The following is a 27,278-nucleotide window of genomic DNA, read 5'->3' as shown; positions in this document are numbered from 1 at the left end:
AGTTTTCCACTTTGATACATGGGTCCTCTTGGTGTAGAAAAATAGTCAAGTTACGTACGTCCTGTTCACATTCCATAAATTACAAAACCCGATAGAGACGAATCCGAATAAGATAACTAAAATGTTCTATTATTTCATATCATCACCGTATAGAAAATAACAAAACATCAAGTTTCTATGTACAGAAAAACAAATTGTAGGTCTTGAAGTAGATATTTAAAGACTTTCCTTGCATAAAATGACAATGCACAAGATTACAATTGTTAAAAAACAATTACGTGCACTTATCCTATAAATAGTTAAATATAATGTGGCGATGGTGACATATACGAATTACGGACCCATGTATGTAATGTAAGCATACTGTCAAGGAAACTGAGATAAGTCATACAAATTATGAGCCCAAGTAGTATATTTCAATGTCTTTATAATGGGCCTTAATTTGGACTTTTATTTTGTTTTGTTTCAATTAAATATTTTGGCCCACACAATGAGCCAGCCCATGAACCAAAATCAACTAGAGCATTTCCTTTGTTTTTGTCGTATGCCTCAGAAAAATGGTCACAATACACATGGACTAAATTCAAAAGTGCCGTAAACAAACTCAAATTAAAAGACTTATAAGGCTATGATAAAGAAGGAAATAATAATGTGTTTGTAAAAAGAGTTGAAAATGTCTTACTGTTTAACTAATCTCACACTTGGCCATGGTCTACATTGTCTTAAGTTCGAATCCCTCGAGAGACATTTTGTTATTTTTAAACAATGAAAACGACATTATTTTAAAGAAGAAAAAATGTCAAAATAACCGCGAACTTTCAAATTTGAGACGAAAAAAACATGAACTTTCAAAATATCATATAAATCACAAAGTTAAGTTTGACTTTTTGAAAAAATTGTCAAGTTCCGTTGACTTGACCATTTTAGACACGTCATTAAATTTCCGTTAACATAATTAACGATGTCAACCTTCTGTTAGAAATGTCTAATAAATCGAAATGACGTCGTTTTTAAAGCTCCAAAACGACGTGGTTTCATTAGAAACTAATGATGCAAAACTCGCGTCCACATATAATCGAACATCTAACCTATTAGATTCATAAGGGACAATCTTTCGAATGAGTATCCGATATAATCATATAAAAAATATTCTAACAAGACCCAATCAATTTTAGTGGATGGTTACTAGTTCTAAAAATCTTAACTCAACCACCATGAATTAGAACCGAAGCGAAACCGAAACTGAACCAATTTTCTATATTTACTCTATTGGCTCTTAAACTCTTTTATCCGAAAATGAGAATCCAACATGAATATCCCAATGCCGAGACCAAACTGCAACATACATTTACGGTATACTCTCCCCCTTTTAATTATATCATAAAATGTTTTACATTCGACGTTGGTAAAAGGAAGATAGTGTAGGAGTTATAACAATTATTAATTGGTAAATTGATCAATCAGTATTTTGTTGAGCGCAAAGCAAAGGTAGATGAAGTGTGCTTAAACATCATTAAGTAATTTGTCGGGGCATAATTTTCCCTTTCTTTAAAACAAACTTTTTTTGTTTGCAACGCATACATATTTTTATTTCTTCAACAAGGAAAAAAAGCATATTTTTATACAGTATTCTACTTATAAAAAGGTCAAGACGTATTATGACTCGTTGAAATCACTATTATAGCATGCTGAATAATAGTATATTATTACGCATTTTTCGTAAAATCGTATTGCTTAAACTACGTTGATTCCGCAGCGTAAACCTAACCACGAAAATTACAACTATTCAAACAAAAAGAAATTAAAACATGTATATAGTTATATCGGAAAATTCAATTATTGCATTATTGCATAAGGCTGCTTTTCTCATTATTTTATCAATAACTTAAATTTGAATAATCTTATTTTGTTACATTATGTTTGAATGGACCAAAATTGATAGGAAAAATCAAAAGGGATCGTTGGACATAAAAACATCGTGGAGCCTAAGAGGCCTAACATTCAGTACGTGAAACCCACATGGACTAACATGTTACATCTCCCTTAGCTATTAATTTACAGTAATATATAATGTATACTTATAATGTGCATTGTTTTTCTTAAGAATATTAGAGGGAGTTTTGGTTAGATACTTGATTTTTTTCCTTCTTCTATTTTTCACTGAAAATGCAAACTTTTATTAACAAGAAAAAAGTGGAGTCAACACAAGTATGGCTGCGTAAACCAAATCCAAAAGTTATAATGGCAAAAATCTGTCATAACAAATCCGAGTTTTAAGGTAAAAACAGAGCCAAAACATAGTGATTAGCTTCTTTCCGAATATGAGAACGAACCTTCTCAAACAAGGGCTCTTGACTTTTAATGTCTACGTTGGATACACATCGTTTTAATGTATATTTATGGTGAATAATTCATGTTGTCGTCAATATCGTTATAAATGCATGGTATAATTTTTGGTACGCATTGTCTGCTCCATTGTGTGTAGAATAACTATTCGGAGCTAATCTTAATTTTGAAAATGCGCGGATAAAAGACCGTAATTTTACATGGCTTTTCTCTTGATAGAACTTATAGTAATACGACAAATTTAAACATGACTAATTTTGTTGAAATATATTTCTTTCGTTTGTAAAATTATGAGTTTAAACTCACATTGCAGATAGACTAAAGACTTGACTATCAAAAAATCAAAAACTAAGATCAGAAATAGAAAACACATAGGCAAAGTTCCTAATTTGCAAAAAAACAAAGACAATACCAATAATCTATATATGCAAACGAAACGAATATGATGATGAATACGTATCATTTATGCTATGTAGTATTGTTCTTGATAATTACGAATGGTTTAACAATATAATTATGTAGATAACGTTTAATGGACAATTGTATATATGTCGAGTACTTTTCTCAACCTAGCTATACGCCTTCAATTGAGACGTCTTATTTGTCTTCATTACAACAAAACAACAAAAGACATGCGTGCTTACGTTACGGTCACTCAAAATTTTATACATTTTTTGTTAATTGTATTTAATCTTATTAATTATTATGGTTACCATTACTCTGTTCACTTTGCACTACTTGTTTAGCATATTTTGTAATAACTAAATTTATTTTACTCATTACCTTCAATGTATTTCAATATTCTAGTCACCAAAATGTAAATTTCCCGGGTTCAGTGATCAATAAAACAGTACAATTAGTCTATAACTATTTGTTTATGTTTAGCTAATTGAAATGTGTTTAACACTAAAAGCATTTCATTCAAATAGAGGATAAAACAACCATATTACAAATTTAATTAATGTGATGCGAAGCTAAGGCAAACAAAGCTGTAACAATCACATACTTAGATGTCCCCATAAAGGACGAGAAATAAATAAAAACGAAATAATTAGTATGAACATTTTGATTTATATCTTTTTCTCTTATCACAATTTGGATTCAAATCCGATGTATGTGTATTGTAGAAAATAAGCTATTAATATGTTCGCCTCCATCTATTGCTCTACATGTAAATTTTGTTTTAAGTTTCTAAATCATAAAAAAAAATTAGGTATTAATAATTACAGAACTTCTCCTTAATTAAGTTTAGATTTTTAATTATAAGTCCTGGTATATATTTTCCTATTAGCTTGGAAGTTGGAGGAGAAAACATGGTTCAGTTGATTAGATTTAATACCAATTAATTAGTAGACTTTTCCTAATTTACTGACACTTTTGTATGTTATGCAAACAATGCACACAAATAAAGGACATAATTAAGTACCTTGTGTCCCCGTGGTAATCATGATTTAGAATCTAAGGAGGCATAATCTGAGATCTGAAGCAACCATATGGGACATATATGATATATGCCATTAAACATCAAGTATACTAAATCTCTCAAGCTTCCGAAACATAGGAGTTAAATTAGGAAGCAGACGAACTTATCATGACTACTTTTTTTGGGTAATCCATTGCAAGACCGAATCAAAGTCCACGCTGCTTTATTTTTTTTTCCTTTTTTTTTGCGGTCTATATAGATTCAATAAGGAATATCAACACATTGATTCAAAATTATTTGTGCTACTACAAGCTATGTGTAATAAGTTTTAAGCCATGTGAACACACTAATTTAACTAAACCAGTTCATCTAAATTGATTTGGATTACTACATATGTGTTCTTGTGACATATCATACATGACAGGAAGTTAGGTCTATAATCTTGAATGGAAAGTTATGTTCAATTTCGGATCAACCACAAACTTCCTAGATCAATTCTAGATCTTTCTATAATTCTATGGATCCAAGGTGGGATAATATCGTAAATAGTAATGAAATGAAAATAGAAAGTCAAGGTCATCACATGGTATTGCCTTTTAGTGACATGCACATAAAGGGCCACATTGTTAGCTCAACATGGAACACTTCTCTTAAATCCCACTTCAACTTCAACACCAGCTTTGGGAACATTCAGCTTTTTCATCTATTTCTCCATTAAAATGTCCAAAATCCTCGTCCATTATTCAGCATAACTATATTATATACAATTCTTTCAATTATTAATCTTTTACTAGTTTTACAAAATAAATTTTGATTTATATCCATACAAATAGTTTTTAAAAGTTAATAATATATGATAAAGCTATATAAGTTTTCCTTTAAATTAGTGAGTACTTTTTATTATAAATATTCATTTCTAATCTATGTTACTCTATGTAGATGAGATAAAGAAAAATATAATTTTATTTAAACAAATTTTGTTTGAGGTTTTATCAAAGATTCAAATCTCTTTCTCTCCCATTACATCATTGTCTAGGTTTATTGATCTCTTCCCTCTCTCCCTTGTGGTCCTTGACCTCTTTAAATCTCTCTTATCACTTTCTCATTTTCTTTATATCTCGAAGTGTCTCTATTACCCGAAACACTTTCTTACAATTTTCTCTTCTCTTCTCTTTTCGTTGCTCTTCTTTTTCTTTCTTTCACACCTCTTCAACACAAATATAAAACCTGTAGAATAAACACAAACCTTCTACATAACTTCTCTCACTTTTTTTTTTTTAAAACTCTCTTCTTAATAACAAACCCTTCTCTCTCAATCTCTTCTCTATTATCTAATCTAGAAAAGAGAGAAAGCATACAACATAAAGGTTATTTTCTTGCGGCATTGTAGTGTTACACCTAATCACAAAGTAAAAACAAGAAAATGTCTAACAGAAGATCAAGACAAACTTCGAATGCTTCGAGGATCTCCGATGACCAGATGATCGACCTCGTTAGTAAGCTCCGTCAGTTTTTGCCGGAGATTCACGAACGGCGTCGTTCTGATAAGGTATACGACATATATACATTCATTTCACCTCATTCATGTATATACAAAAAAAAAAAAAAAACTGATCTTTTCGTCTACATTTAAATCAAACAAAAGAAACCAAAAAAGTCGGAACATTTGACTCCTGACAACATTTTTGAACTTCGAAAAAGTCTTGTTTATGTGGTGTTCGTACATGTGTGTATATATATTAATGTTCTTGATGATGTTTGTTGAAAATGTAGAATCCTAACATTATTATTTGTTCAAAATAGGTGTCAGCATCAAAGGTACTACAAGAGACATGCAACTACATAAGAAAATTGCATAGAGAAGTTGACAATCTCAGTGATCGTTTGTCGCAGCTTCTTGACTCTGTTGATGAAGATAGCCCTGAAGCTGCCGTGATTAGAAGCTTACTCATGTAACCTTCCAATATTTTTTATTATAACTTCTTAATATAGTATTTATTAATTTATCTATATATGTAATCTTTATCGTCCTTTATATATCAAGCGACGTGCTTTTATCTTTTATGAACTTTGGAATTTTGGTACAGAAATTTACATTAATTTCTAGTCAGTAGTCTCCTAAATTTCTGATATTTATTAAAAAATAATGGACATTGTGATGTCTAAACTTGATTGTGTTAGTCAAATATAAAAATAAAAAACAATGCCGAATGAAATAAATAATGAATAATCCTTCAGTTACTATTTTTGTTACAATTGGATAAATATTTCGATTTTGAAATTTGTTATCAACTAATATTAATGATATACATTTTTCCGTTTCTAATAAAATTATTGAGGATAGTATTTGTTGGGTAAGCACCGGCTCATAATTATTGCATTCCTATAAATGACTATGACGTTGACGAAGTAATGAGAGGTATCTACATTTAACGGTGATAATTAATCTATGAAAGCTAATGAGCATGAGTGTGTATACGAATGCCCGACTAATCTTTTTGGATTTTTTTTGGTGTACATGTTAGAAATGTCCCATGAAGACCTTTCGCTTTGACGAAAGATTCATAATTTTCTAAAAATTGTTTACAGAGATTTAACAGACTGCCAACTTATGGAATATAGAAAATTAGTTATAAGACCTAAAATTTATGCAATCATTCTCATATAAATATAGGATTAAGAATTCTACAAATTTTAGGATTCATATATGAGAAGGATTATATAAATTTTAGGTCTTATAACTAATTTTCTGTATTCCATAAGTCTTAGGTTTTCATTAATAATTTAGGAAAGAATAATCTTATTACACCAACAAAATATGTATGCAGTATTTGCTATTATACCAAGATATTTTCGTAGTTTAGCAATTGAGAGTCTCTTATGAGTCCAATAGGTTAGTAGTTTGCTTTCTCGTAGGTTTTCCATCTATTTTCTAATGAAATGATGTCATTTACGAGCTTTCAAAACTATGTCGTTCTAAGTCTATATAGGCTTCTAACGAAAAATTAACTATGTGATCGTCTGGTTAAGAAAACTTAATGACATTGTCGAAATAGTCAAGTTAACGAAAATTCATCATTTTATCATAAATCAAACTAAAACTTTGTGATTTAAATGGTATTTCGAAAATGCATGTTTTTTCATTCCAAATTTAAAAGTTCGTTTTTTTTATAGATTTTTCACGTTCATATATGGGACTACTGGAAAACTTAGGGGGCTCTAAGAATAAGTATTTATCCTTTGTCATAGAGCGTTTAAATGATAGAATTAATTGATGGTCATCAAAATTGTTATCTAAAGGTGAGAAAGAGGTGATGATTAAGCTGCGTTACATACTTATGTGATGTCTTGTTTTAGACTTATCAAACTCGGTCACATCAAAACTTACCAGCGCGGTAGCAAAATTTTGGTGGAGTTCAAATGGAAAATCAAAAAGTATACACTTGATGTCAAGGCATAAGTTATGTCGCAATAAATCGATAGATGGAATATCTTTTCAGACTGTGGAAGACATTAATACTGCATTATTGTGATCTTTGATTTATTATTTTCTAAGGTTTTTAAAGGAAGATATATTTGGAAATCAAATTCCATGGATCGAATTAGATCCAATTTGATTATATGGATGAGAGAGTATTCTATCTGCTCGACCTCTAGTTAAGAACTTATTAAAAAAGTTGGTTCTATAGAGTCAATTTCAATATGGAATGACCCCTGGATTCCTGCTAAATATTTGTGGCCAGCTTTAAACAAAGGTTATAATTATAACCCATCTCTTCTTCTGAACAACTTGATTGATAACTAGACAAATTCATGAAAAATGGATTTGACCAACATTATTATTGACCCTAAAGATGTTCCCCTCATTTGCGTTATGCCTTTAAGTTTGCACAACATATTGGACACTCATCAACTTTTCCAAGAGAATTTCTCCATCTTTCCATCTTTAATAACTTTTTCCACATACCTTGTAAAGGAAGCCTTTGTAACACATGGTTCTAAGAATCTTGATGCTCTTGATCTCACAATAATTCTCTCCTTATAACCCTCAAAAATCATGTCAGGAGATTCAGCAATCTTATGACGAACTAACTTATCCAACTGATCGGTCATGGGATTGTACCAATCAGTTATCATGTATGTTTTGTACTGAACTACTGATTGGTTGATTGCTTTGATTACAGCGCAAAACTGATCAGTCTAAAAGACGCATTGTAACCGATCAGTTCTGATTTTGTAAACTTTCCATTTTTATCTTCTACGACATCGACTCTTTTGTATATAAATATTCTATGTATTCTAACCGCAGATGTATGTAATATTACGATTTTTCTGAATCTAAAGTTTTTTCTTAACTTTGTTCATCTTTTTTTCTGCTGGTTTATTTTGATTAATTATAAAAAGCCTTTGGTAATCCCTTCTTAAAGTCTTGATTCTTCTTCTACGATAATCACATGAACTTTGGTCAAGTGTGAATAGTCTCATCAAGTAGTTTAAGGATTCCAAAAGAGATGCATTTGTGAAAACCTATATGTAATTCTTGTAATTCTTAATTTATAATAAGGTTTGGTTCTCTATCTTTAGGTTTTTTTTAAAGCCTTAGTTTCTATGAACCAAATTAACTAAAATAAAAGCATTTTGAAGTAAATAAGTCTTCCTTTCCATTAGTTTTGGTATAGACAAAAAATTACTTAGAGAAGCTTTCTTTTACAAAATTCGTTCAACATTACAATATATGATTAAATACTTCGATGTAGTAGAAAAGAAAAGTCATTTCTATCTCGGTGTCGATGTCGACTCTTAATTACTGTATTTTGGTATTCTAAAACAAACACTAAATATCTTATAATGCAAATGCACTAAAAGTTTTGTTAGGAGTTGTTATGTGCGGTAGCACTCTATTTATGAAGAAGTATTCTTAATTTAGTTCTTCATCAAATTAAAAATAACTTAATGTCCTAAATTTTATTAGGACTACAAGAGATTATTGATGTAACATCACTTTTAAAACATCAGTCTACTGATTGATGTTCTCAAATCTCAATTTTTTGCTTTTAAATTGAGTGATAGGCTATTGAAAATGTGTTCCCGTTTTATGAGGTACTTGTTTATATATATTTGGTGTTTATGAAAACTAATACATATGTGATCCAAAATGATTATTAGGTGTAAAATTAAAAAAAGTAATTTGTCTGACTAAATAACTTAATAAACATTATATATGTTGGGGATATGATAATTTGAGTAGTATTAATTAGTTGTTAAAGTTATACTAGTATTAGTTGTGTACTAATTTAGTAAATCTTAAAACTCACACATGTCAGTAGTATTATGAGACATCTTTAATTTCGTATCTTATGGTCTCAATCAACAAACTTTTTTATATGAACAAAGAACAAAAATTTCTTTTCAAAACACTTTTAGTTTGATGGAAAAAGAAATCTAAAGTAAATAAAGGTAATTTGTTTTCAATGAGAAATTATTGAGAATAGTGAAAAAGAAAAAGAAAATCGAAAATAGTGTTTAATCATTAACATAAAAATTAATTATAAACATTACAACAACTATATATAAACATAGATGATGGGATTTCTTCTCAAACTCACTATACTCTATAAACAAATTAAAAATATATATAGAATTACTTACTTATAAAATGGCAGACAATATCGATTTGGAGTTGAGTTTACAAACAAATCACTCTATGATCATAAACAAAAGACTAACCCAATCTGATGTCGATTATAATAATAGGCTTCATCTACCAAAAAGAGAGTTTGAACAATTTATACTTCCGGAAATGGAATGGGAATTAGTCATGAATTTGAGAAACAGTGTCGAAGTGATAGTTAAAGATGTGAATGGGAATGAATACCATGTAACGCTAGTAAAATACCAAAATGGTCATTATTATTTCATGGGAAAATGGATGGATATCGTGAGAGCAAAAGGTTACAAAAGGGACGATGAAATTTCACTTTTGTGGGATAAGAGTAATGAAGTTTTCTATATTATTTAATCTTATCTATGTTTTAATTTGTTTTAAATATCTAAATATTATTTTATTAATAATGTTGATTTTCTAATAAATCATAATATTGTATTATTTTATATTTTATAATAAATCATAATATTGTATTATTTCAAGTGAACTTTTGAGTTTTGTTAGGCAAAAATGTTTATTTTGTAAAACTGGGAAAATCATATTTGCCGTTGATAACAATATCCCTAAGATGAGCAAATAATTCGTTCTCTAACTATATACTTTTTATAAATTAGTTTTATGGAACGTAGTATAATATTAATAAATATTAAATCATAAGAATACAAAATTAGAACAAGTAGTTTTCGATGGTTTTTAGTATAGCTGGGTTGTCTTCTTCGCTACACATATTTAAGGTTATAAGTTGGGTTGTGTTCTTAGCTTTTAATCAAGGAGTTTAAGGATAGCTGGTTTGTGTTCTTAGCTACACATTTTTAGGGTTATAAGTTGCCGGAACAATAAAATCTATTCATCGGGGTCAAAAAAAATTTTAATTAAGAGTTTAAAATAATAAAAATATTATCACAAATATAAGAAAGAAGAAGATAAAACGTCATTAGAAACTCATTATCTAAGATTGAAAAGAAAATAAATATAAGGAAGAAAAAGTTAAATCATTTTGAGACTAACTCCGTATAAATGTTAATATTAGAATAGTTTATATTAATAGGCTTAGTTAAAATAAGTCTTTTTGGATTTAATATTATATAAAGTATAGCATAATTTCTTAAGATAAAATTTTACAAGCGTCAATATTTTATTGGATTAGGGTCAATTTAATATTGTTAATAAACCTTCCGCAATTGTTTTTAATTACACTAGGGTCAATTGACCTCTATACTTATGCATTGCATCCGCCCTGGAGTTGAGATGGATTTGTGTTCTTAGCTACACATTTTTAGGGTTATAAGTTGAGTTGAGATGGATTTGTCCAAAGTAGTGGGATTGTGTTTTCGTATTGTCGCTACGAACTAAGAAGAAGACGTCAAGTTTCATTGAGGATTCAGTAATCTTAATCGACTTTTCATCTTGCTAAATGGGAACATTGTTGTTTCTTATTTAGTTGGACGGAATGAGATTACATTGGTGTGGGCCGTGTGGCAATGAAAGCCTTTCTAAATTCCACCAAGTCCTCTAAAATTAGGACTGAACAAATAAACCGAACCGAATGTACCGAACCAAAACCGAAACAAAAATAACCAAACTGAACCAAATCAAAAAATATAACCGTAATATCCGAAAATATTTAAAGTAAAGTAACCAAATGGATATTAAATCTTAAAATCGAAAGAACCGAAACCGAACCAAACTTTCATAATAACCGAATAGATATTAAATTTAAAAACCGAAAAAACCGATAACCAAATGAATATAACCGAAACTGAATAGATAACCAAATGCCCATGATTATCTAAAATCTTGAATCCAATACAATCCCCTTAAAGAGTTTTGACAATTTCTCCTTTTCTCCGGTCAATACACACGGTCAATACACACTGCTTTTAAATATATGTATGAGTCAACCCAAATATAAAGCAAGAATAGAAGACTTTCAAACAAAAGACAACACCACTTCCTAGTTTCAATTTTACACTTTCACAATCAAAGACCTCTTTATGTACAACAAAAACTTAAGAGGCAATAAAACCCTCAAGCACTCATAACTCAAATTTAGTAAACAAAACAAAAAAAAAGAACAATTTTAAGGTTCCCTTTTCTTGTGTGTATGTTCAAACAACTAATCACAACAAACAGGACATCTAATGAGACCATTCTCATTACAATCAGGACATGTTTGAAACCCATACTCTCTTTCTTCCTTAACACTTTCATCATCATCACCTTCATCATCATCATCATCATCATCTTCATATTCATAGTACACTTTGCAGCTCCCTGAACATGTCTCACACGGCACAAACCTTACATCTCCACAAGCTTCACATTCTAGACCATTACCATTTTGGTTTTCTTCCACCCTCTCACACCCTCCAAGAAGCTTCTCAAGCTTCCCATCTTCGTTTAACTTCCGAATCTCCTCTGCTCCCCCAATATACTTCCTTCCCAAGAAAACTCTAGGTAAAGTAATCCCAACACCTTTGTTAAACTTTTCCCCTAGTAGCTCCTTCAACTCGTCTTTGAAACCCGAATGCATCGACACATCTCGCTCATCCACTCTAATCCCGAGGCTTTTTAGTATAACCCGAACATCACAGCTTTCTTCATAAGTCTTCCTTATACCTCTAAGACTTGTAAAGTAAAGTATCACTCTCTCTTTACCAACACTTTGTTCCTCCTCCTCCTTTTCCTCATCAGAGAAATTGAACCGCGGTTTCAATTCGAAATCGTGGTTCGAAATGTGAAACGGATGATCAGAAGGAAGTTCTTGAAGCGATTTCCTAAACGAAGAAATGATCTCAGGATCAAAATCTTCAAACCCTTCTTCTTCCTCCTCCATTTGAAGCCATACCGGCTTAACACTACCATTAGACTTACCTCCATTAGGACCAACATCAAACGAGAAACTCTTAACATGATTAGGTGATCGTAAAGGACTCAAAACATCTTCAAGACCATCCATCATTTCCCAAGTATTAATCGTTTCTGGCTCACCAGGAGGCGTAACAATGGGAGTTTTCGGTACAATCTTCGGTATCTTCTCATTCATCATACTTGACCATACCTTTGCTTCCATAAGCTTAGCTTGCAATTCCAAATTCGATTTCTCTTTATCTGACTTCTCTCTGACAACATTCGGACCAAACCCATTTCCAGTTTTCACAGATTCGCCAGAAACAAGCTTCTCGCTAAAGTCCGCCAAGTGTTTGTGATTATGCCCAAAAGAAGAATCACATAGCTTGAGAGATCCAAGGCTTGAGGAACTTAGAGCCACCATGTGACAACTATCTTCAGAGTTTTGCGATGCGTGATGCACTGAGTGACTTCTCTGTACATCCACCGGAGGAGAATATCCTCTCCGGCAATGGAGACAACGCTTACGATGCTTCGAACTCGCACAACCCATGATCAAAAAGGGTAAAACGGGAACAAAAAAAATGACTTTTTGATTTGATTTTGGGAAAACAAAACTGGATTTTGTGAATTATTATCGAGATTTGTGATAAAAATCAAATCTTTTTTCTATTCTCTGGATTTTTAGACCAATCTGAAAAACAGAGACCAAAACAGGGGACCAAAAACAGAGGATTGTGATTGGACTCTATAAGGAAAGAATAAATGGAAAACGAGAAAGAGATTTGGACCAAACCAAATCATTTAAGAAAGAGACCACAAAGACATCTTCATGATCATAACCATCGTCTGGGTTCTGTCTTTAAAAGTCGTAGAGAGAATAAGGAGGAGAAGAAGGAAGAATGTTTTGAGGTTTGTAGAAAATTTTTCTTAAGAGAGAGATTTGTTTATGTATAAAGTCTTTGTTTTGTTTTGTTGAATGACACAATTTGGTAAATTCTCTGAATTTGACTACTCATTCTACAAAGTCATATTTGAGGGTAATGTGAAGGCGCGTGATCCACGCTCAGATAAAACTTTTTGGGATTGCTTAAATTAGGAATGATATCTACTGGTTTTTGTCATGTTCTTTGCTTTTAATGTCATTTTATTTTTTTCTTTTATTGACATAAATAAATTGCTTATTTTATGTATATAGAATAAATTTTGGAAATGTAGTAATAAATTTTGGAAATGTAGTAATACATTTTTTGATTTTGAAATTTAGTTTTATTAAATGGATTAAAAATAATTTGAATAGGAATTTATCGAAGGAATTATAAGAGGTAAGAAATAATATATAATAACTAATATATAAAATAATTTCCATAGAATTGTTTTACCAAATTTAGTAAATTTTATATATAGATAGATACTGATAATTATAATTAGACTAGATTTTGGATATAAGATTTGGGTTTTGAAGTAGAAAAAAAACTTATCGTCTCGGTGCATAGTCTTTTTTTTTGTCATCCACTTTTAATTAGAGCTTAAAAGAGCCATTATTGTAGAATGTTGTTTACATAAGTGATGTGATTCGGCTTGGATTTGATTTTCCGAACCAAATTATCCGTTTTAATATTTGCGTGAAGATGCATAGTCTTTTGTAACTCTCTAACGAACAATAGTTTCAAGGATATAAGATAGAGAGCATACATCAAGTTTAGAATGATCCTCAACAAAACTTCCCAAATCTTTCTAGAAGTCAGGTAAGGAATAAAATAAGGTATATTCTCATGGAAGGTGATTTAATCGGCATGAAGGAAAGCAACTTGCTGACATAGGGATGTGGAATCAAATTAGCCATGAGAGATTTTTACTGCAAGGTTCCCCCAAAGCTTTTACGATTGCAAAGGGAACAAGGTCCTTTACGTATACATTCTCTCAAACCAACATATACGAGAATAGCTAACACTCCATACGATCTTACGAGAAGCTAATGTGTGGACTACTGGAACACGACATGCAACCTCCCAACGGTATTACTTTCATCATTGTTTTTACTTATCATGCATATAAATTACACTATACTAGTATTTAGTAGATTAATCTCCCTGAACCTATAAGTCATATGAATTTTACATAAGACCGAAAATTGGTCCAGCTGCCCCATACTAAAATCTAAAGAGCTAATTTTCGAACTTGAAATTACTCGTTTTTTTATTTATGTAATTGTATTTAAGATCATCTACGGTTTTCATTTCTTATAGTTAAATCAAATTGTTTTTTTATTTTATTTTAAAACTAGTGATGATGAAAGTATGAATTATATATATTGTTAGATACAGGCATACAGCTGATAAAAGAAAAAAGAGGCGATTAAACTATTTACACAATGTTCATTTTCAAACAGGACATTACACATCTAGCATTTAACATGCCTAAAAAATGCCTAATAATAATATTGATTAAATACATTTATGGTCTAGTATATAAATTCGAAATAGATTTTTTGAACAAACTACAAAGTAATAATTAACAGTCTTTCCACTATAAATAAACAAACATTAAATAAAACCCTAAACTTGCAACTCGATGCACAATTCAAACATGACGGAAAAAACACTATATCTATAAGATATATATGGTTTGACTGATTATAAAAATAGAAAGCATATTTATTATAAACAAATGAGGTTTGATTTATAAAAACAAAATAGAGGGTAGGTGCATACTGTCAAAAAGTGTTCCGTGTGAAATATAATTAATTTCCTATATGGTAACAGAGGCTAGGTGCATGTGCTATACTGTTATGTAAAGGCACCGTAGTAATGAATCTATATAAAAATTAAGCAAATGTTATAATTAGGAATTCAAAATTTTACAACTATTAATTTATGACTATTTATTCAATGAAATCCTACAAAATGTAACAGAAATAAACGTTTAATTAGTTGATCCGATATTGTTCTATATGTTTTTTTTCCAAGATGAACTGATAAGAACTATTATTTCAAAAAGACGTCAAAAAACCTCACATATAAAATAGATAGAATGAAGTCATATGTAAGAGACACTAATTGATTGCTACATTGTCGATTAATTTTGAATTCGAAATACGTAACATTTGTGAGTATTATCAGAGATCGTATTATTGACTCAACTAAAGTAGTTTAAGTAATAGAAATAAATGTAGTTTAAGTAGGGTGGTGTAAGTTAAGTAGAGTGCCTTAGTTGGATACATTGTCGAAGCAATTATTAGAATTTAATTTGAGATAATACTCATTAAGCTACGAAAACCGTTTGATTCGAAAATAGTTAAGCAATTATAGGTGGGTTTGAAAGATAATGTTATAGACTAAATCATTTATTTTTATTTTTCATTTTTCAAGAACAAGTCATGTTTACCACTTTCTTTGATTTCATTGATACTAGTAATATACCAAGATATATATATATATATAAATAAATAAATAAAATAATAATATTTGCAAAATTGTTTTGCAAAAACAATCGGCTGAATATTTTATATCAACACAATTATTTAGGTTGTGATTACAACGAAATCATTAATACTGGGTTAATTTTGTAGGAATGGTATTTACCTGGATTTTTGTTTGTAATCGTTTTTTTTTATCTTGCTTTTTTTTTGTTTTTGATGTTTTGTTTTTTGGTTTGACAACTAATAATTAACTTAATTATAATATAAGTTTATATCAATTTTTGGTGATGGGTCAGATAAAATTTTAATCAAATACTTATACTTTTAAGGTTGCAGTTTAGTTTTTAACTATTTTTAATATAAGTAGTTTACACTCCTATCTGTTTTTTTACTTCTTTTTATACACTCCCATATTTTATTTTGGAGTTTGTTAGTAATTCGCTGTCTTAGTAAATTTCCGGATTTTCACATAACCTTGATGCAAAATAACACAACTAATCTCAATCCTAGTGATTAGTACAATTATATGGTAATAATTTGCGCATGATTTGGATTCAGTGAACATACAAACTATACAGCACAAAGCCACGAACTAAGTAGCAAAGAAAAATAGTAAAGCTTAGTACTTTTAAAAGCAAAATCAATGTCCACTAATTTGGTGATGGGTCAGATAAAATTTTAATCAAATTGCTATCAACCATATATGTAAATACAAATCTTAGCCTCAATTTCAGGATTAATGCTTATATTTATATGTGCTATAATCTCCAACAATATTTATGCTGGTATACGAAAACGACAACAAATTATAAATAAATAAGTTTCTCCCCCTCAATTTTAGCATCTGTTATTAAAAATGTATAGTTTGACTAATTAACGTGATGTGAACATACTCCTAATGCGAAAAAGTTGTATAAATGCTTTTTTGATTATAAGTTATATATATATGAAATATGAATATAAGTAAGTAGTTCAGTGAAAAAAAAAACTGTACAAATATTGTTTCACGTCCTTTTTTAATCATGTATGCATTCACCTTCAAAGATATATCGCATTGAAGTGCTATGATAGAAATATATCAGAGTGGCGCAGCTAAAGCATAGGCTCCGTAACCCACAGATCATAAGATCAAAATTTAACTCTAATATCAAAATGCAAAATCTTCTTTTCTTTCAAAAAAAAAGAAAAAGTGGTATTATAGCACTACATAATCATATTTTACAAGGAAAATCGTGTTATAAATTTCTTTTTTTGGGGCAAAATTAATCATATTATAAATTCAAACCTCTAATTTTTATAAAGAAATTCTTAGAGTACGATAATGTAGTGATTAGCAAATGATATTGGTTTCCATTGTGGTAGAAGGTTATTCTATTGTGCCTCTACCTCAATTTCTCTTGGGAGTAAATGTTGACTTCGAATCTATGTTTACAAGAATCTAGGTCCGAACTTCGCTGTTATAAAAAAAGAAAGTTTTATGTAAGAAATCGGTTTTTGTTTTGAAATAAAATATCAATAGTTATGAATTTGAATCTTGATTGTGACATGACAAAAACAATAATATAGATTGTTACATGAACTAGTTGTTCCAAGAAAAAAAAGATTGTAACATGAAGTCTATTCATGTAAAGACATTACTATTTTTTATTTTTTTGTCAAAAGTAAAGACATTACTATTTGATCAATTAATTGGGAAAATAACTTTCACGGCTAGTATAAATAGTACTTTTGTTTCAATTGATTTAGCGTTTTAAATTTTAAAATTAGTATCGTTTTAGTTTTTTGATGCAGATGTTTAATAAAATTGTAGTATTATCCCTATTTTTAATGTGTTGACCAATGACACAAATTATAAAGTATGTTAATAAAAATTAAATCGTTTCCTTACTTTCTACAAAAAAAAAGTAAAGTGTAAGAAAGTGATTATATTTAAGTAGTATGCAAATGTGTCCCAAAAATGGCTAATCTGGAGGAAATAAAAGAGAGAGAGAAGTGGGTTACTAAGTGGCTTCATGGTAATGCTGGTCATGTGTCTTATTTTGTGTTGCTGTTTCGAGACAAGAATTAGATGGCCTCCACTAAACCTTGTTTTATATATGAAACTTATCTTAATCCCCTTAGCCATTTTAATATACTGAATTTTATGATATTCTCTAATGGTTGTTAGCTCGCAGCCTCACTCTTTTTAAATCAAATAATTTGACTTTTGTATTTAGATATATAAGTAGAGTTTGACAAGTTGAAGTGAAGTTTATTAAATTATTATATAGATTTAGCTGTTATAGTTTATTCAGATTCTTTCCAATTTCGTTGCCGTCGTCATTTCTCATCAATCATAAAAAACTGGAACGTATTTATCAAATTCAAATAAAATTCGGGAACGTACTAATCTCAAATAAAATTTCATAAATTAGTAATATCACGACTCTTATATTATATTAAACTAGATAAGGCCCGCCTATTTAGGCAGGTCTAAGATACAAAAATCAAGTTTTATCGATAGAATTTGGTATAATAATCAATATATTTTTCTTAATATTTAATTTAATAATTATTGATTTAAACAAAATTTCAGTCTTATCCATTCTATTTTAATTATACAAACTCAATCTTATGAATGATATTTGAATTCTAAAAAGTAAGCGATCATCATTCTATATTTAATTTAATATCTAGAAAAGAAAAAGAAAAAATAAATTTATATATTACAAATTCAATTTTGTAATACAGTTTAACTATCTATGTCATCATAATAAACTCGATTTAAATTCTACACACTTCATATTGAGTTATAACATTTTCATATCAAAATAATATTTATGACATATCAAATCTATATCCTAGTTAGTATTAAAAATAATTAAAAATTAACAAAACATAATTAATAGGCCTAGGCATAATACTCCAACCCTAAGAACCGACCCGAACCCGAACCCAAAATTTTCAAAGACCCGAGCGGTTCTAAACTTCAAAACCTAAAAAACCCGAACCTGAATAGGTATCCAAACATATCTCAAATATAAGTATATATTAGTTATATTTATACTTGTATACAGAAAATATTAGGATTTTTTCGGATATTTTAATTATTTTTATTTATTTTTAGATATATTCAAGCAAAACTACTCGTGTTGTTTTGGAAATATTTTAAAAATTTCAAGTAATTTAATAGATTTGCACACAAAATTTGATATTTTAATATATAAATAAACTCGAACCCTAACCCGACCTGAAATCTTAAATTACCCAAACGGGTCCTAAACTTCTAAACCCAAACCCAAAATAGCCGATCCGAACCTGACTCGAATACCAAAACGCTAATAATTAACTAAAAAAAAAGAAATCCACAAAAATATTTAAAACCAAACATTGTTGAAAATATATTTTTTATATATGCGGTAATCTCGTAAGTTAATCTTACATCATGCAAATTAATATCAAATGAGGTAAAATTAATAAATGAAAATATTCTCATTAAAAATAATTGAAAAGTTAAATCCTATAAGCTAAGCTATTTTTTCTCAAAATGTTCTATTTTCACTTATGATTACATGAGTGAAAATTCTTAAAATAAAACATAGATATAGTATCACATCAAAAGATGCAAGACGCTCCATCATACGATGAGTTAAAATTCTTAGAATAAAACATAAGTATTCAAAATTTTATTCTTATAAGTTCATTAATATTTTGTGTTTTGATTTGACGAATAAAAACATTGTATTACATTGACAAATATAATTTTATCCAACTAAAATAATGTTTAGAAAATTATATTACTATTTTAAACTTCAATGGTCTTTTTAATTAGTATTGTTATCCATACTAAATCAGTTTTTAAGAAAATAATATGTGGTACATTTAAATGACCAATAACACATATAAAAACAAATTTGATAATTTTCTTTTTGTTGAATAAATGTTAATTGTTTATAAATATATAGACATATAAATTAGTATATGTAAATTTGTTTACTTTTTAAAATTTTCTATTTTTTTAAGAGAATAAAAAGTTAAATTTTGAATGACATGTACACATCTGATCGTTTGACTTGACACGTGGCATGATCGTATGAGTTAGTAAATGAATTAGTATATATAAATTTGTTTACTTTTTAAGATTTTCTATTTTTTAAGAGAATAAAAAATTAAATTTTGAATGACACATGTAAACATCTGATCATTTGACTTGACATGTGGCACAATCGTATGAGTTAGTAACTTTGAAAACCATACTTTATATAATAAGATAATAAAAACATAAAATACTCAATGAGACGATGACAAAATGAATTCAGCACTATAAAATTATTTTTAGATATATATTAAATTAGTTTAAATGTATTCTCTTATAAAAGTAAATTATATTACCTCGCGATAATAATTAGTAAATATAACTAACTCGGCCACCATAACTCAGCTATTTGTTGGATCCAAACCCAATCCGGGCAGTTTGGGACTTAAAATTCAACAGTCTTCATAGAAATAGCTTATATCAATCACCTGATTATGCATGTGACCCATGGCTCGATACGAGATCCTCTTAGAGATGGAATGCAAATATTTTTAAAATTTAATTTACCTATGTATTATCTAAGGATTTGATAATAACAATTGATGAAGACGATAAAGTTTTGCTGAGAAGCAAAATGTATATATATTATTTTCGTGATCGTTATATCAGAAATTATTAAACTCATAATGATTTCAAGATGAGAATCGATTGGCAGCTCGTAGATAACACATGTGTCAAACTTAATCAACGTATCATGTATTCATGTTTTCAGAGTATATATTTAGCTCTTTTTTTTTTCTTTTTTTCTTTGTTAAAGGCTGGGTTTAGTTTTTAGCTCCTTTTTAATCTAACTTTTGGATGTTAGTTTTGTAATTTGATTGCTTTTATTATTGGGCTAGAAAAATCATTGTAAACCCCCTACTCTTTAAAGCATATTTGAGCTTTGTTGGGCTTTTTATATGATTCACCAAAAATATATCATATTTTCCAAGAAACATTGATTTAGTGTGATTAATCTCGAAACAAAATAGTTCATTAAGCTTTATTGTGCAATGAATAAAAATAAGAATAAGATTTAGATTTTTCACTAAAATGAAAATAGTTATTTGATTGATCTTATACAAATTTTTTGGAAGAGAGTTACCACAAGAGGCAACTTCCAAAGATTTATGTTCTCAATGTCATATACATCCGTATATATTAGTCTTTTTTTTTTTTTTTGAATACCAGGAGGTTCTGGGCCGAAGCCCGTAATCCTCCTAGGCCCGAAACCACAGCATGTAATATTAGTTTCGTTCCAAGCGTCATTCGAACCGGCGACCTCTAAACTTCGCCTAGGGTCTTTACCAATTGAGCTAACAACGCGTGGTATATTAATCTTATCTTGCTAATGCACCCAAAAATGGACATAAGATTGGGTTTGACTACTAAATCATTTTGTTCAATTAGAGTAAAGTTCTTTAGTAGCGTTGATGAAGAGGGAAATACCATAAGAACATAGAACCCGGTCCAGCCCAAATGGGTACGACAAAAAGGCAGCAGCCAAAAGATTCCAGGACTACAGATTCATCATACTTTTTAAGACTTTTCTTATGTTTTAAAGCCTATTTTGTTATAAAAAAAACATTTAGACTATAACTCCATTTTTCTTAACATTTAGGACCTTTTTACAAAAAAGGTTAGTAAGAAACTAAACAATTTTTGTATGTACAAATTTACTTTAAAATATGAAAAAGATATAGTAAGTGTCCAAAAAATTTGGTTTGCCCTAAAGCTCTAATTATTGTTGGGCTGGGGCTGCGTAGACCACTTTTATGCAGAGATGTAAATCACAAGACAACAGTCAAGAAAAAGTACGTGAACCCGTTTGATCAAAACTAAATTACCAATATCTTGTGTTAACACAAAATATTCTCATATTATAGAAAAAGGCTTAGATACATAAAGCCAAAACATTCTACAGCTCGCTGCTTTAATATGTTAGCAGGGCCATCTTCTTATTTAAATAATATTAATACGTACGTTTATATATATGCTAGGTCGGCCCTTATCTAACTGGAGCCATTAGAGGTTTGGGATGATGCAGCTTGTTGAGACTGAGAGGATGCCTTTCCTTGAAAGTTCATAGCACCTTTAAAGGAGGCTCCACCACCATTAGAACACGCACTTGTGCCGCAACTACTAGTTCCACCATTGGTGTTCGAAGCACTTCCTCCACTACTGCCATAGCTTCCACTTACACCGCCAGCGGCGGTAGTGCCTCCAGCTGCGGCACCAGCCCCAGCTGCGGCACCAGCCCCAGCTGCGGCACCAGCCCCAGCTGCGGTTGTGCCTCCAGCTGCGGTACCAGCGCCACTAGCGGTAGTTCCAGCTGCGGTACCAGCGTCACTAGCGGTAGTGCCTCCAGCTGCAGTACCAGCGCCACTAGCGGTAGCGCCTCCAGCTGTGGCACCATAGCCTGCGGTACCAGCACCACTAGCAGTAGTGCCTCCAGCGGCCGTAGAGCCTCCAGCTGCGGTAGTGCCTCCAGTTGCGGTAGTGCCTCCAGCTGCGGTATCTGAGCCAGAAGCGCTAGAACCTCCAGCTCCCGCGCCATAACTTCCAGTTCCGGTGGCAGAAACTCCACCACTGGCAGTAGAATCTCCAGCTCCGGCAGCACTAGCATCAATGCCATCAATTCCTAAAGATGAGATATCAATTTTGTTTCCGCTCTTTGCTGCAGCACTCACAACAAATTGACCAATCGTTTGTGCCCACTTCGCCATAGACATGATCATCTCTTTCCTTTGTCCAAGCGACATTACCGATGAACCGCTCTGCTGTTGGGTGCCCAATGTCTTTCCCATTGACAGCAATGTATCCATAACCTTGCTAGAATCAGCCTGGTTACCAAATAAAATGAAATAAATCAAGCATTATCAAACCACGATGATCTTTACTTAAATACATTTTAAGATCTAAATGAACTTTACCGATGCGGCGCCTTTGCCACTCATTGCAGACATAGCTGAGAAGAGGCCCTGGGCTTTCCCTTTTAGCTCGGCATCAAAGTTTTTCGACCCGGATGCCGAGTTTATGAAGTTCATGTAAGACCTTAGGTTTCCGAAGAAGCTCTTGTATTGTGGCTTTAATGGACACTTAAGCTCCAAAACGTCCACGAACTTCAACATACCTCTGCAAGCGAATGGCCGAAAGTCTCTGGACCTTCTGGGAAATTTCCTCATGTAATGCCTCAATAAGAACGACCCTTGCACTTCGTAGACCTCACTTAATGCTAATAGTAGCAATAGACCTAATGCTAATGAAAGTTTTGCCATTTTTTTTGTTCTTTTTGTTTAATATTTTTTATGTTTATATATTTTTTTTTTTTTTTTTTTAAGTTTTGTTTGAGGGAGAATTGGTTTATAAAGATTTCTAAGTGGTCTAAATTTAGATGAATATAAGAGAAAACTGTGGATTGATTTAAGGTCGCTAGAGACTAGCAAAGTTTCTATAAAATATATTTTTCTTTCAATTTCTATTTGGTCTGCAATCGTTAATTGCTCTCCGTGTTTTAATCTTTGTCATTCTTTTTCTGGAAAGGATACTTTTTCTTTTGAGAATATGAACTAGTAGGTTCTTCTAACCCATGACTTGTGTGAGGTAGAATTTTAATAATTTGATTGTAAATGTTGAGATATAAGATTAACCCAATTAAGTAATGTTTTCTGAAAACAATAGTAACTAGATCCTGACCCGCACGTATGTGCGGGATTTTATATTTTCAATTCAATGTAAATTATTTTCTTATTTTGTGATATATATTATAGTACAATGTATTAGATATCTGAATTCGCATATACGTACAAAATATAATTTTTTTAATAAATTTTAAAAATATATAATATTTTGTTATAAGTAAACTTTGTAATAGTATAGATATTATAAAATTAAGAGTAATAATCGAAATTCAATTGTGTTCGTGTATAGTTATATTTTAAGATCCAGACTCATACGGAGAAAGAACCCAAACTAAAACCAAATTTATATCCTATTTTACACCAGTAATCAAACTGTTATAATGTTTTGATTAGTTTAGAAATTAAAACTTATATTTCTTGGAATGGAAAACCTGTGATGTATCTATCACAAATTCTTCGTCCCATAACCCGTCCGTATATGTGAAATAAAAATACTACCAACCCGTAACTATCACAAATAGAATTTGTGTCACAAAATACGTACATACAGAGTTATGTGTGTAAACAAATTTATTTTATATAGTACTCATAACTCAAACTCATACCAGTTAGATATTTAATTTGATGTTCAGTTTGGTTTCAAATTATTTTATATAGTACTTCCGTTTCTTTTCATGTCGTTTGTGTCTCATAATTCCTATTTTCATTTTGTTCCATTAAAAGTACGTTCCAAAATTCTTATTTGCTTACCTTTAAAAACCAATGTATATATGACTGAGTTTTGGGGATTAATATATAGGATGTTAAAGTTTACAAATATATTATAAATTAAAACACACAAATATCTTTTCTTGATTTTTTTTCCTTCTTCAAATTCAAAAATATGAATAGCATTATAACAAATAATTTTGAAAAAAATTATATTTGAACAAATGTAATAATGTTTATATCCTTAGCTACATTTTCAATATTCTTCTTTCTCTTGTTTAATCATAATTAATTGGATTTTTGGAATATAATTAAAATTTTGAAATACACCTATAAAAGCAATTTATTGTTGCTGGATAATTTGTTTTGAATGAAAAATGTATAATTAGTTTACATTATTTCAAAAAATTTTTCAATAATATATTATGGATTTATTTTTAAAAAGATCTGGTTGAAAAAAAGAAAAAGTAAAACCCAAAATATTTTGAAATTAGTATGTATAATTTATTGTTAAGATATTTCTAAATGTACGGCATAATGATAATTACTTTAAATTAATTATTTTTGTTTAATTCATAGTAAATATAAATCTTTGTAACATCTAATCTCGTTTTTAGAAATTTTGAAATAAATTTTCGTTTTATATTTCAAAGTACTTAACCCAAAATTCTAAAATTGAATTTATTTATCTATCACAAAGTATGATTTTTTTATTCATGGTATCAAGCAAGTGTTATGATTTTAAAAAACTTAAAAATAAAAATGAACTTCTAAAATGTTAGTTTAATAATATAGTAGTATAATTTGATATCAAATCTTAGTTTTTCAATTTTTATTGATTAAAAAATTTTAAGAAATAAATTTTAATTTTTCGTCCGTAATTAATAGGAAAGAGAAAGTGAGTTTAATTTTGGGAAACTAATAATTGCTTAAAAGAATATTACCATTTTTTATATTTAAATCTATTAATTTTGTGATTACTATTGTATCCTTAATGAATTTATTTAAAAACACTAACAATCAATGGCATTCAATGTAATATTTTACCCTTCATAAGGTTGTTAATTTTCAATGATTCCCAATTAATAGTATAGATAGAATGAGGTGTTATTTAACATTAGATTTTAATATCAATAACAAATACAGTAAAACCTTTACAAATTAATACTCGATAAATTAATAATCTCTATAAATTAATAAAATTCTTTCGGTTCTGAGTTGGGACCCGTGTACAAAGTGACACAAATCGATAAATTAATAAGATAATAATTATTTTGAAAGTTCTATGTAAATATATGGTCACATCAATATCATAAATTAATAATTGTTGTATAAATGTATCAATTATATATATATATAATTGTTATATATATATATTATATGTAAGAAATTTCTTTGAAATATATTTCTAATATTTTTTTGCTTAAATTTATATTTATTCTTATTTGAAATTTAGTTCTAGTATTTTACTGTATCAAGAACTTTTGGTGTTGTTTTCTTAGCATGATATTATTATTTTTACTTGTAATTGATTCTTGTTTTCTATAATGAAAAAAATCTTATAGAAATTTTTTAAAAGTTACTAAATTAGGAAAATCTCTTTATAAATTAGTACATATTAATTTATCGATAAATTAAAACCTCTCTAAATTAATAAAATTTTGCAGTTTCAACATTATTAATTTATAGGTATTTTACTGTATAAATTTTAGTATCATTATAGTATTAGATAAGAATTGAGTTTATGTCTCTTAGATTGTAAAAGAGATTATATGATATTAATTGAGTTTATGTTACTTAGATTGTAGGGTAATATTAATGAATAACCTTTGACTGTAAAATAATTAAGAAAATAACGTTGGACTTCTTTTCTATTAGAAACTAACCATGGACCCACCTTTTAAAAGAGGGACATTGACCAAATAACCCTTTCTACGTTTTATCAGAATTAGAGAACAATAGGTAGCAGAGAAGTTGTACGGCGGTTGAGGAGGCATTATTGCAAAAATGAATGTGATTATGGTGAATAGCATGATATATTGCCAAATATGAACATTATTGTGAAAAATTTCACTCAATTTTATTGAATAGCATGGTATATTGAGAAATCTGGACATTATTATAAAAATTCACGCAATTTTGTTGAATCTCATGAAATTATATAGAACATAATTACAAGATTTCATGTGATTTTGTTGAATAGCATGAAATATATAGAACATAATTGCAAGAATTTATGCGATTTTATTGTATACCATGAAATATTGATAAATATCTCTTTATTAGTTATTAAAGCATGGTGGCGATGGTGTCGAGAATGATGGTGGGAGATTAAATCTGACTTGTGGCAATGGTTAAGAGGATGGTTGTGGAAGTTGTGTTGATGTTGATGGTGGGGGATTAGATTTGAGTGGAGTGGGGGTAAGTTGTGTTGATGTTGATGGTGGGGGATTAGATTTGAGTGGAGTGGGGGTAGTGGTGGTTGTGTTGTGAGATTAAATTTGACTTGTGGCCGTGGTGTCGAGGATGGTGGTGGAGGTTATGTTGATGATGGTTGAGGGAATATTGATTTGGTTGGAGTGAGGGTGGTGGGCGATTAAATCTTGACTGTTGGTAGTGTTGTTGAGGGTGGTGGTGGATGTTGTGTTGATGATGGTGAGAATTAAGATGTTGTGTTGATGACGATGAAACATAAAAATTGAAAAGAAAGGTTAAATGGTCATTTCATCTACCTTCTGACAAAACACTGTAGCTCATAGTTAGTTTGTTGATTCTTTTCATTTTCATAGTCATCTAGTACATATTCTCTAGATTGTAAGAGATAGAGCTTATATCAAAGATGCAAGACATCTTAGGACAGGCGATATCATCAAAGTATATAGGAGTGATATTAAATTTATTTGTACAATGTAGTGAGTCTTTTCTTTTTTTTTTTTTTTTTTTTTTTTTTTTTTTTGGCAAATGTAGTGAGTCTTCTATGTTTTCTTAATGGCTTGTCCCATTTCTTTTTTAGATACAGATCAATTTAACTAATCTTGGTTCTAATAATAATAATTTTAATAAAGTTTTCATGTGTTTAACTAATAAAAAAAAACAGCAAGTCTATTGTGATTAAAATTATGCATAGATTTGCTCTGGTTTATTTGTTCACCTATCCATACATACCAATC

General features: G+C 29.8%; 4 protein-coding genes and 1 pseudogene across 5 annotated transcripts; 3 read left to right on the top strand and 2 right to left on the bottom strand.

Moving 5' to 3' along the window:
* Positions 1-4,718: 4,718 nt before the first annotated feature.
* Positions 4,719-5,883, top strand: PRE5 (basic helix-loop-helix (bHLH) DNA-binding family protein). The gene is made up of 2 exons (NM_202643.2): positions 4,719-5,318; positions 5,573-5,883. Exons 1-2 carry the CDS (start codon positions 5,193-5,195, stop codon positions 5,723-5,725), a joined length of 279 nt encoding a protein of 92 aa, NP_974372.1. The 5' UTR covers positions 4,719-5,192; the 3' UTR covers positions 5,726-5,883.
* A 1,069-nt stretch (positions 5,884-6,952) lies between these two features.
* On the top strand, positions 6,953-7,640 carry AT3G28855 (annotated as a pseudogene; the record flags this gene model as incomplete). Its single annotated transcript has 1 exon — positions 6,953-7,640.
* A 1,785-nt stretch (positions 7,641-9,425) lies between these two features.
* AT3G28853 (B3 DNA-binding domain protein) lies at positions 9,426-9,788 on the top strand (the record flags this gene model as incomplete). The annotated part of the gene is made up of 1 exon (NM_001338972.1): positions 9,426-9,788. One exon carries the CDS (start codon positions 9,426-9,428, stop codon positions 9,786-9,788), a length of 363 nt encoding a protein of 120 aa, NP_001326435.1.
* A 1,431-nt stretch (positions 9,789-11,219) lies between these two features.
* AT3G28850 (Glutaredoxin family protein) lies at positions 11,220-13,265 on the bottom strand. The gene has a single exon (NM_113806.3). It carries the CDS (start codon positions 12,835-12,837, stop codon positions 11,551-11,553), a length of 1,287 nt encoding a protein of 428 aa, NP_189527.1. The 5' UTR covers positions 12,838-13,265; the 3' UTR covers positions 11,220-11,550.
* Positions 13,266-21,446: 8,181 nt separating this feature from the next.
* AT3G28840 (hypothetical protein (DUF1216)) lies at positions 21,447-23,111 on the bottom strand. Its single transcript, NM_113805.5, has 2 exons — positions 22,693-23,111; positions 21,447-22,602 (listed from the first exon to the last, which is right to left on the bottom strand). The coding sequence occupies exons 1-2, from the start codon at positions 23,035-23,037 to the stop codon at positions 21,772-21,774; spliced, it is 1,176 nt and encodes a 391-aa protein (NP_189526.1). The 5' UTR covers positions 23,038-23,111; the 3' UTR covers positions 21,447-21,771.
* Positions 23,112-27,278: the final 4,167 nt, after the last annotated feature.

Source organism: Arabidopsis thaliana, chromosome 3, assembly GCF_000001735.4.
Source record: "Arabidopsis thaliana chromosome 3, partial sequence".
Classification (NCBI taxonomy): domain Eukaryota; kingdom Viridiplantae; phylum Streptophyta; class Magnoliopsida; order Brassicales; family Brassicaceae; genus Arabidopsis; species Arabidopsis thaliana.
This window is presented reverse-complemented; position numbering and strand designations above follow the sequence as displayed.